This window comes from Poecilia mexicana, unplaced genomic scaffold, assembly GCF_051168715.1.
Source record: "Poecilia mexicana isolate PSO_F unplaced genomic scaffold, ASM5116871v1 scaffold_18, whole genome shotgun sequence".
Lineage (NCBI taxonomy): Eukaryota > Metazoa > Chordata > Actinopteri > Cyprinodontiformes > Poeciliidae > Poecilia > Poecilia mexicana.
Genome location: NW_028263387.1, coordinates 13,760,800 through 13,772,354, shown reverse-complemented (window position 1 = coordinate 13,772,354; position 11,555 = coordinate 13,760,800). Strand labels below are relative to the sequence as shown.

The following is an 11,555-nucleotide window of genomic DNA, read 5'->3' as shown; positions in this document are numbered from 1 at the left end:
GGTATTCATTAACCCAAAGCACACCCCTAGTGTTTATTTGCAAAACATTAATCTTAGACTCATCTATGAAAGAGAGGCAAGACCACAGCATTACAGATTCTTATCTGGTAAAACCCCAGATGGCTTTTCAGACTTGTTGATTTGACCAAACTTAACCTTTCACGTGAGCGTTCTTGTTGCAAGTATTGTGCTAAAAGCTATTGGTAATGAAAGGGCATATTAATGTATTTCTTTCAATTTTATGCATTAAAGCAAACAAAAAGAACATGTTCACAAATATTTTTTTAGGCACTACCCTTGAACGCTGGTGTAATAAGACACAAACCGTGAGAAATTTGACCAAATAGTTTATATTGGTTTATAAGCATGCTATACGCATGGCACCTATAGTGGACACAAAATGCGGGGTTGTTCAGAGAGCTCAGAAATATTCTGACTTCAAGAGGCATTCCTGTTGTTTTTCTGTAAGATCTGAGTGCAAAGAGAATGGGACAATCACTAACGATAAAGCTGCTTATGGTGGGTCGGGGTTAGGAGAAGACCCCTTTAACCAAAACGCTTACCTGACTAAGCCATCAGAAATTCATTTAAATTTACTTTGCAAGATCATTACTTGACTTTTCTTAGGATGAGAATTTTCACATTTTATCATTCTTAGTTTATAAAAACCAAAAACAAAACAAAAAACAAACAAAAAAAAACGTGGTAGTCTCTGCTAAATCAGTTGCTGTGTATGAAAAATGTAAAGCCTTGTACAGCAAATGGCTAGATTATGTAGATCATTCACAATACTGACTTCCTCCTCTCAGGATGAGCAGTTTATCTCCAGATTAGTCTGGTTTCTGGATTAGCTGGTGGGATTACTTCCACCATAATGAATGAGGAATTTACAGAAGCAACTAAACACAATTATAAAGGTCCCCAGCCTTTGAAGAAGAAGAGTCAGCTATGGAAAAGAAACAAGTCACCGGATGAAATGTGACAGCGACGCGACAGAAACTGTGAGCGCTTCAGCACACGTAGGCCACTTCAGCGCCAGTTCCAGAAATGTTGTCGCTCTGATGATGATCCAGAACGCTTCACGCTGAAAACCTTTCAGATCAACTTTCCATTTCTCCTTCGTTTCTGCAGCGACAGAGCTTTAAGTGGCAGATGTGATGCTTCAGTATGTGGAGGAGTTAAAAAAAAAAAAAAAAAAAAAAAAAAGAAGCACCAGGCCCGTCTGCTGGGTTAAAGAGAAGCAGATGGGTTAAAGGATCTAATGGGGCCACTCCTCGGTTAAGCCGGACCGACAGCAACTAGTGGCACTAATGTAGATGAAGTGATAACGGATGACTTCCATTACTGCATCGCTCTGTCTCCGCTCTTTTATGGTTTGGTGGAGGGGGAGAGAGAGCAAAGGAAGGGGAAAAGAGATGCAGAAAATGACACACTGGTGTGTATCTCAACATGAAGTAGAGGAAGAAACGGGAGGAACTGCAAAGAGAGAAAGAAATGTATTGTGAAAGAGTAGATTAAGATTTGCAGAAACCTCTAGGCCGGGGGGTTCGGGGGGGGTCCTCAACTGGTCAGACAAACCCCTCCTGCAGGGAGCTATTGTCCACCACTCACGGCTGTGCAAAGAAAGCTGATTACAAAGGGCAGCAGGCTGTATTCCTCTGCAGTTGATCACCACATGTTGCCATTCTTTTGCCTGATGTCTCTCCCTGTAAATTCCAGCCTTCGGAGATTCACACTTTTCCCCAATGACACGACTTGCTTCTATTTTTTTTTTCCCTCCTTTTCTTTTTGTGAGGGTCTGAACTGTTTGTCTGCCTCGTCTTTCTGCACAAATCCAGATGCAGCAAAATCCGCCCTCCCCGCAGCTCCTCAAAACGGCTTGTCTATTATTAAAAGCTTTTAAATGGAGCAGCGTGTTGGCTGACTACCAAATCCATTGCCCTGTTGCCAAGGAAACAACACATTCGTGGCCGCTAGTCTTTTTTGCTCCTTTTTTTTTCCACCCCTCCCCTTCCCTTCCCTCGAGGCTCATATTTCAAGAGTGTCAGCAATCTGGTGTGCTCACACTGCTGCCTTTCAGCTAAAAGCTTTTTGTGCTGCCAGTGGAGCAGAATGGAGGGCAAAAAAGAGAGAGCGGATGGGAGTGGTTAGCGAGGAGAGGGGGAGGGGGCTCGGAGGATAAAAAGGCCCTCTCTCACCGTTGCCAAGGCAACTTGATGTCACGGTGACATCACGCAGTATTAAAAGCTTTTAACCGGATTTCTCTCCTGCCTTAGGCCCCATTTTGAGTCCTCTTTCAGCTAGGCTAGGGGGAAGGGCAGAGGCAGGCAGGACGGCTGTGGCTGTGCATGCTCTCTCACATGTATCCCTCCTTCCCTGCAGACTCAACCCAGCCCTTATAACAGTAAAAAGACTTTCAAATTCAAGCTCTAAAGCTCCTATCTTTGCAAAAAGAAAAAAAAAAAAGAAAAAGAAAAGAAAGAAAGAAAAAGAGAGAGAGAAACCCACAACCAGCACAGGCCAAAAGAGAGACATAGAGAGAAGGAAGCCAACTCCAAAATGGCAGTGGACGATAGTTTCAGCTACCTGATGCCAGGCCACAGCGAGAAACACAGGCGGGCCCCGAACTGGACCGACGGCGAAATGAAGGCCCTCCTGTACGTGTGGGAGGAATTCCACAACGAGCTGAAAACCAGCAAGAGGAACGCCAAGGTTTACGAGAAGATGTCCCAGAGGTTTTTCCAGCTCACCGGAGAGCAGCGCTTCAAAGAGGAGATCAAGATGAAAATCACTAACATGTCCTTCCAGTTCAGGCAAGTGCTTCCATGTCCAGCAGCTGTGACTCCACAGGTCCAGATGTTGCCCGACAAGTTGAAAAAAAAAAAAAAAAAAAAGTAATAATCCTTCCGCTTTCTTTGTTCTTACAGGAGACTGAAGGCCACAGCCAACGAATCGGGGGAGACGCCGGACTGGCCTTACTACAAGGCCATCGAGAAGATCCTCTCCAAGCCTCTGGAGAACGGCAGGGTGAACTCGCTGGAGTTTCAGGCCTCGGCCGCCGGTCCCTCCACTTCGTCCCAGTCCACAGACAACCCCTTGTCCCACCAGTCGGAGGAGGGCGTGATTGGATTCCTGCCAGAGTACACTGGCTCCTCAGATGAGATGGAGATAAAGCAGGAGCTGGACTCTTTGAGTTCAGACAGCGAGCACATGCTGGGCTCCAGGTAACAGGAAAACCAAACACCCGCGTACAAGCGTGCTTTTCTATCGTAAGGCGACGCAACACATTTTAGGCTCTTTCAACTATATGCTGCTTGTAATTGTTTGTTACTTATATTCCATATTTGTTGCCTTACTGTTATGTTATTATTTGTTGGATTTGGATTTGAATGCCACACTTGAGAAAAATACTCATTAGGACTTAGAATATCTATTTATGTTTTTTTTTTTTTTTTTTTTTTTTACCTCTGGCAGACTTAGATTTAAAATGATTCTGGCAGGAAGTGAGGCAGGCATCTCTCAATTTATACAAAACAATGAAAAAAATGAGTATTAATTTCGGAAAAATAAATCATAAAAATAACAATAGAGGCTATGCCCTCTATTGGTATTGCAACTCCTCTTACAACTGTATAACATTTTCTTGTATGTTTCCACTGTTATTTTGATGATTTGTCCTTTGGTGATGCGTCTTTAAACTTTAGCTGCTTTTACACTCAATTTTAGCCTCCCACCTGACCATTTTAAGAGAAAAAAAATGTATTTTTTATTTATTTATATATTTTTTTGCTTTAATTGAGTTGTTTGACTTAGTAACAAATTCATTAAGAAAAACACACATTACCTCTAGGAAGCCAAAGATCAAGATATTTGATATAAAAGCCAAATAAAAATAAAAGTAACATTACAGTCAAATAAATGATAAAACATTAACTATCACAGAGAATCACTAAATTACAGATGAAATACTAATATATAAACGAATTGTGTAAGTATTTCTATGTAAGAAATAAGATAAAATAGAGATAAATAAATAATCAAGCAAAGTTAAGTAAAATACAAACTAAATAAATGCCTTTTTAAAGGCCAGTGGTGAACAAGTACCTTCACCCAACTAAACCCAAACTTAAATTGGATTTTTAATCATCTAAAGCGCCCCACAGCAAAACAATGCAAGAATGTCCACAGTAATGAAACGCTGGACCTCGACAGCTGCCTGCTCATTTTTAATCATCGGTGTTTGAAGGTTTTGGTGATCTTCAGCACCAAACCAACCAAAACAATCACACATTTAATAAGTATCACATGACATGCAAACAGTGCTGCTCCTGGTGACTGCCAAATTTCGAGACATTAATCAATTCTGCATTGCATTTTATTTTGCGCAAAATTAACTGAAAGCAAAAGTTTTTTTGAACTGGTTTTACAGTAAGAGGGATTCTGTTTTGAAATATGAGTTCTAGGACGCTTTTTAGTTCACATAGGCAAACATTATTAACTGGGCTTACAACAGATTTTTCATCACTAGTCTGTTTTATTTTTTAAAGAACACACTATGTTCTTGACAGGTAATCATTCCTTCTAAACCTAATTCCAATCTAAAATCGTTGTAAACCTTTATAGATGTTCCTCTCCGCTCCTCAGCTCCCACCCCGTCTCAGCCAGGAAGAGACGAGCCAGAAAGTATCTGTCCCTCAAGAGGAAGAAGCTGCAGGTCATGCAGGCCATGCTCCAGCAGCACAAGAAGTCCAGCCAGGCGATAGAGGAGACGTGCCGGGAGCTCCGACGATCCATGCATCAACAGAACCTCCTGCAGGTCCAGTGTCTGCAGCTGCAGGAGAGGATGATGAACCTCCTGGAGAAAATGGTACAGCTCCCCAGCTCAGCGTCAGCGGTTTGGAGTCAGAGCGGGGCAAAAGATCCAGGGAAACCGTGAAAGGGGCGGGAAAAAAAAAAAATCAAAAAATCACGGAATCTCCCAACGCTCATAGGAAAAGCAGGTTCTTTCATTCCATGTCTCATCTGCAGTATTACATACAAATTTAGACAATAACTGTTATCACACCACAGATAAGGACTACCAAAAAAAAGATACTTTCACCAACTCTGTGGGGGTGCCTGAAAACAATGATTAAAAGAACTAAAAGGACTTTGTTTAAATTTTAGCATCCACTGTATGTTGGGTTACAATATAGTTAGTCTTTTTTTTAGCTTAGAACTAGTTGTGTAAAATATTTCTCAATTACATGCCAAGTATCCAATTAAAATAACTACAAACAGTCTTTTGAAATCCTGCCTTTTTGTTCGCTGTGGCTTTTGTAATTACATACCAGGATTGTCCTTTAGCAACACAAGCTAATTTGCAACATCATGAGGCAGAAATCGAATTCACCGGCATTGAAGGAAGCGCTTTGAGAAAAGAAGAACCAACACAAATTCTTTTTGGTGTCAAGATTTGTTTTCAAATCTTTTGAAAATGCGATTTCGGTGGGAAATTCCTCCTTGCAAACATCAGATTAGATATAATTACAGTTAGCCTTGGTGCCTCAGTATTGCACAGCGGAGTCTCACTCAGATCGCTGTGAGTACAGCAGAGGTGTTTTTGTTTGATTAAAGCTTTCATGGCGCTCCTTATTCAAAAGGTCAATTTTTTTCTATTTTTGTCCTTTTTTTTCCTCTTTTGCTTTGAAAGGAACTGCTAAACATGACATGTTTCATTGATTCATATAAATATAAATGAATAATATTTATGTGTAACTTCATTTCGGTTGCAGACTGTGCTAACATCTCAAGCAGTCTCAGAACTAGGTTTTTCTTCAGTAAGTCAAACTTTTTTAGTTTAAACTGAGTACTTCCCAAAAAAAAGTCTGCGTCCCCTTTGGCTGCTTTCACACTCATCTTCATTCTTGCACCTAAATGTTCCCTGTCATGGTACATGGTTTCTTATCTCTTCCACCTTTGCCCTGGCGAGTATCAGTTATGTATTTATTTAATTAACATGTTTTTTAAGTAATCTTTCCATTATTATTTTACTTGTTGGCAACTTTTCTTTTTTTTAAATTACTGTTCCACCTGTTGCACAGTCTATTTGTGTGTTTTGTTGTTAGTTTCATACTTGAACTCCATGACAAAAATAACATAGCAAGAAAAATAGGGTCTGCTTCTGTCTTATTTTAGTCTAGTGACTCATTTTGTCTCGAAACACTAGGAATTATTTATTGCTTATAACAGCTCCCACCAATTCCTCATGTTTTGTTCAACATTTGTCCAGTGTCTTTAGTTTTAATAAGACTGCGGTGCAGCTCTACAAGTTATGCCAAACTGACTGGTACTGTGTCATACTCTTGTTGTGTCATACTCTGTGGTGTTAACACTTAGTATGATCTCCCTTTGGCACTGGTACAACACTCAATTGTCTCCTAAAACATTTTACATGTTTGTAGTGGTTCACTGTGTAAAAAGTACCCTACACATAAAAGGCCCTTCTCCATTGTCAAGTGTCATTCTAGCCAGTTAGTATTTGGTTTGGTTCGGTTTGTGACAGACGCAACTGCCCTTTCATGCTGACCCCAAACCTGGATTGCAAAAGAACCTATATGTTGTCATAATAGCGGCTTTACTTGAACTGCACGTTTGCTTGTCTTTTCAGTTGTAAAGAACCTCCGAAGAGACATCTGACAATCATAAAAAAAAAAAGATTGCTTACCATGCAAAACTAAACACTCTGGCCAACCTAAAAAAACATACTTTTTTTTTTCATCTTATTTGTTTGATATAAAACATCAATGCTGCTAGTGCTTTTGTGAAAAATAACTATGGATTTAGATTTTTTTTTTTTTTTTTTACAAATTGCTTCAAATTAAAGTACCTTTTTTTCAAATATTTTTAAAAATGGGATGGTATTGTTCTGCTGTATTGTATTGCTTATAATTAGGGATTCCAAAACTTACTAAAAGGAATAAAATTAAAAATAAAATAAAATAAAACAAAGTTTGCATCTTGGGAAAGACATTCAGAATATCCAGCTGTTGTTTAAGAAACTTTTACAGAGTACTGCCAGAGTTTTTGATGCAAGTGTAAAATCCAAAAACTTTCTAGCTGTTGGATTTGAAGTGTGAAAGATGACATGCTTAGTGATCCCTTGTAATGCGCCCCAGTTTTAGCTTATTCTTAAGAGTATATTAGGTCTGTGTTACTTAAAAAGCAGCAGTGTTTTTACTCTAAAAGAGAGCTATGATATCTGTGCCCACCCACACACACTATAATGAATGGAGCCAAGTATATCAGCAGGCCTGGTTGACTGATAACGCTGATATCACATGACATTTGTTCAAATAAGCACTGTCCCTCCCTTCTTTACGAGTAGGAGCGTAAGCTGCACTGCACATGTGTAGAAAAACAATGTGTGCAACCGTTGAAGCCCTTTGACCACTAAGGTATTATTTTCACAACACTCGTGGTGTTAGTGTGGAGCAAAGCCGGGACCACTAGCATGAAAAATAAATGCGACAGGATTATAAAACATCCAGGTAACACATATGCTTTTATTTACTATTTTAATTAGGAAAATAACTTACCCTTATTTCTGCATTGTGAACTTTATAGAAATGTACTCCGTCGTTACGTTTACTGGGGTTTGCCGCAGAATTCAGTGTAACTTTTACTACTTTTTTTTAAAGTTCTGATAGAAATGACGCTGAAATACAATCTGTGTTTTAAAATGTGATCAAATTCAGAGCAAAATTAACATTTTCAACCGCCGCCTGTGTCAGCCAATAGCGTCGCTCCACTCGTTTGAATATTGAATGTGACAGCCATGGTGATTGGGCAAAGGGTAGCGTCACGTGTTCGAGAGACGTTACGCTGTCATGGTTACAATCAAAGACGCTTTGTGATTTTCACGAGGGAGGAGGTGCTGTTGCGAGAAGCCATATGGACCCCTGAATCACGGCAGGACAATGTTGTAAATAGTATAAAAAGAAATAAACCGAAAGAAAATATGGACGTTTGGCATTAGTTTCGTAAACTAAAGGAGTTATTTCAAGGAGTTCGCATAAATTCTGCGGTTTATTGAAACTTTTTAACGCTGAAACAGGTAAGCCAATACGTTTTTTTCCTGTACAGGTTTTAATTAAAGCGTGAAAGTAATGAAATTGTGTTGCTTTAAAGCTTCCTTTGTAGTAAGAGAGAAACATATGACTAGCATTTTGCCTAAGTTCAACTCTGTCCTTTTGTGGTAAGTTGGGATATTTCAAAAATAACAGTGCTTTGCTGAACCAAAGTGTATGTTTGTCATTAAAGTGCTGGTGAGTAAAAAGCCAGCTGGCGCTCTGTTTAGTGGGAGGGGGGCGGGCAAGGGCCAGGGAGGTAGGGGTGAAGCAGGGCGAGTAATAAAAGCTGTGTTTGGGCATGAAAGATCCACCTGTTACATCTCTGACAGATAATTGGTAAAGCAAGATTGATTAAAATTTTGTTAGCTTTTATTTAGCAAGCAAATTGAAGCATGAAATTAGGTTAAGCTAGATGTGGGTACACGTAAGTTATTTTATGTTTTAAAAACAAATTTTTGAACACAGGGTCCAAACAAAAGATTATGTACTACTAACATAAGGTGTTTCTAGAAATTTGTGCATATTTATTTTAGTTTGAGATCTATATAAATTTAATTCATGCCTTTTTTTAAAAAAGAAAATGGGAAAGACAAGATGGCATGCCATGCAATTATGTGTGCCTTTCTATAAACTTATTTGAGACAATAATCTCTTCTCTGAACGGTTTGGAACATTGCTTTTTGTCTTATCCATATTTCTAGTTTGAAGTGAAATATCAGTTCAAGGTGTTCTGTCTCACACATGTGATTGGTTGCACCGGATTTACAAGTATGAACTTTTACAAGTGATTTTAAGCAGAGGGTTGAATAATGTTGAGATTACAGTCGTCATTGTAAGTCATATTTAGTGATGGATAAAATTATTGTAATACTTGTTTTATGTGACCATATAAATAAATTTCAATGAGTGTTGAATAAATATAGGTGCAGCTTTAGCGATTTTCTGCTAGTATTCATCTTTTTTCTCTCTCTCTTTATTTTTAGCAAATTGATTAAAATGTTTGGACTTGAGCATGGTAAGTGCTTAAATTGTGAAATCTAAGGTGTTTTTTTTTCATCTGATTGCAGGATGACAACAATACAGTAGTGGTGGCAATCTCAAGGTTTTCTGTTTGAGACTTAAAATGAGGATCCAAGGGCAGCCTGAGGGTGCGAGGAGGCGTCTGGATATGAACGCAACTGGTGAACTCCGGGATGTGGAGGTCATCCGGGGTCGGGCTGGATATGGTTTTACTATTACAGGACAGAAACCGTGTTTGCTGAGTGGCATCATGGAGGGCAGTCCTGCTTTTGTGGTGGGACTCAGACAAGGAGATCGAATCATGGCCATCAATGGAGCTGACGTTTCCGCTGCTTCTCACGAAACTGTGGTGCAGCTGATCGGTGGCTGCAAAGGACCCCTGCATATGGTGGTGCTCTCAGAACGACGAATAATGGGGAACCCCATCCTCAATGATGCCAAGTTTGGGTTTGAGCAAAAAAGTAGTGTTTTCCAGAAGCCGGGTGTCCTCCGCGCTGTATCGCATGACCCAAGCAGACCGTCGTTTGATCCTAACAACGGTGTAACCGCTAAACAGAGGCCAGTTTCAGAGCCCGACATGTCGCTGTGGACACAACAATTCAATGTTTTGTCTGGAAAGAAAAAGGAGGAAACGCCCACGGTTAAAGACACAGATTCTGTTTTTAGCGACACCGAAGAAGTCAATCCAGACTGGAGTGTTTTAAACATGACTTTGGTGGTGGGCTACCTTAGCTCCACCGAGCTGATTCTGAACACCGGTGACACCGAGGACGACTGTTTAAAGGCCATTCGGGAGAGAATCCGACAGCTGGGCACAGAGCAAGATACCCACACCCTCGTGATGATGAAGGTCATGTTTGATTGCATTCGACTGTGTGACGACGCAGGAGCCGTTTTGGCGGCGTTCCCTGCTGAGAACCTTGTCTTAGGAGCTGTTTGTGCTGAGGACCCACGTTTCTTCTGCCTGGTCACCACGGCACACATTATCAATGGCCGGGTACCAGATGATGGTCCTCTTCGGGCGTCCTGCCACGTGTTCTTCATTGACCCAGACCTGGGAAACCACAAGGATCACATAGGGATTGCTTGCCGGTTTGGCTTTAACTGTACGCCAGATCCAGACTCTTTGGGCTGCCTCGAGTTCCCTCAGACTCCCCCAGACGTGCTACACTTTGTAACAGTCCTATATAGCGACCTGGGGGAGGCGGTGGAAAGGCTTCGAGCTAAACTGGACATGGAGGCTCAGCAGACCGACAGTACCAGCAAGCTAGGCAGTGCTAGCAGCAACGGGGACAGCGGGATTGAAAATTCTTCCCCCCCTGAGGAGAGAGCGGACAGGGATTTCCCTTCTGATATCCCAAATCTTTCTGGGACCCACCTCCCAAGCTGTCCATGGGATTATCCCTCGACTGAGGTCGTCACCCCTGTAAATCCCGTCAAGAATGGCCAAAAACTTGAGCCAGAGAACAGTGCCAGCCCACATTCCCTTTCAGAGTCACTACCTGGCCCGGATTCTCTCACAAGCTTCTACGGAGGTCCCCCACCCAGGCTGGAGTTTCATTTCAAGCCCCCACCTCCTCCGTTACCCTTGAGTAAAAAAACAAACTTTCTGGCTTATCCCTTAAGAAGCAGCCAAAGGTGGTTTTCGAAGCCAAAATGGCCTAAAACCCTAAGCAGCGACTCTGTAAATCAGGAGACATCCACCAACATAAACTCCACCACAAATAACCCTCCGTCTGCACTGAATCAGGCGCTCTCAGACAGGTACCACTCCACAGAGGCCATGATGCCTCCTAGAGAGGAATGGACCAAGAGGTTTCTCGAACAAAGACAGAAACAGCGGGCAGATGGCAGCTACAGAAATGTAAGATATTGCCATATTTTCTCTTCACACTTGTCAATACAGATGAAATATTTAGCTTTAGTTACAAATACGTGGATGTGCTGGTTTAAAGTGGCTGATTTTTCATTTTATCTTGATAGATCTTCTAAAACACAGATACTGTTTTAGAAAATGTGTAAATGTTGACTATTGTCAACCGTGATGTGTAGGGGAAAAAAACGTCAAGATTTTTATTTTTTTTTTCCCCTCCTTTTTGGTTTTGCCTTTGACCACAAGATGTCCCCATATATCCACGTAGCTCCGGAAACAAGCTTTCCCTCTGGGAAACAGCAATGCACTTAAACAGATCCACTGGAGTGATTTCTCACTCTCTCTCTCTCCGGCTGCACAAAGGGCTCCAATTAGGCCCCATGGTGACAAATGTGTGTTCATTAGAAAAAAAAAAAGAAAAAAACTACTCAAAAGTGTTGGATAGGTTTGGATTCAAACTGCATCCTTTTTTTTTAGATCGCATCACTGCATTTATTATGGTAATGTTCAAACTCAGAGCTAAATTGTGTGCCCCTGCTGCGATGTTAGAT

At 41.0% G+C, this 11,555-nt stretch overlaps 2 protein-coding genes across 2 annotated transcripts in view; both read left to right on the top strand.

Annotated features, from left to right (window-relative positions):
* Positions 1-35: 35 nt before the first annotated feature.
* Positions 36-5,290, top strand: msantd1 (Myb/SANT-like DNA-binding domain containing 1). The gene is made up of 3 exons (XM_015009406.2): positions 36-2,813; positions 2,928-3,224; positions 4,645-5,290. The coding sequence occupies exons 1-3, from the start codon at positions 2,560-2,562 to the stop codon at positions 4,934-4,936; spliced, it is 843 nt and encodes a 280-aa protein (XP_014864892.2). The 5' UTR covers positions 36-2,559; the 3' UTR covers positions 4,937-5,290.
* A 1,438-nt stretch (positions 5,291-6,728) lies between these two features.
* Positions 6,729-11,555, top strand: part of rgs12a (regulator of G protein signaling 12a) — a 46,647-nt gene continuing 41,820 nt past the window's right edge. The window contains exons 1-2 of the mRNA XM_015009417.2: positions 6,729-8,095; positions 9,179-10,995. Of these exons, the coding sequence (XP_014864903.2) occupies positions 9,235-10,995 (1,761 nt within the window). The 5' untranslated portion in view covers positions 6,729-8,095; positions 9,179-9,234. The remainder of the gene's footprint in view (positions 8,096-9,178; positions 10,996-11,555) is intronic.

Bases quoted from the DNA above. Each gene is read 5' to 3' on its own strand.
- msantd1 (XM_015009406.2), top strand. From the start codon at position 2,560: ATGGCAGTGGACGATAGTTTCAGCTACCTGATGCCAGGCCACAGCGAG. The intron at 2,814-2,927 runs GCAAGTGCTTCC...TTGTTCTTACAG, and splicing joins AACATGTCCTTCCAGTTCAG to GAGACTGAAGGCCACAGCCA. The intron at 3,225-4,644 runs GTAACAGGAAAA...TCCGCTCCTCAG, and splicing joins GAGCACATGCTGGGCTCCAG to CTCCCACCCCGTCTCAGCCA.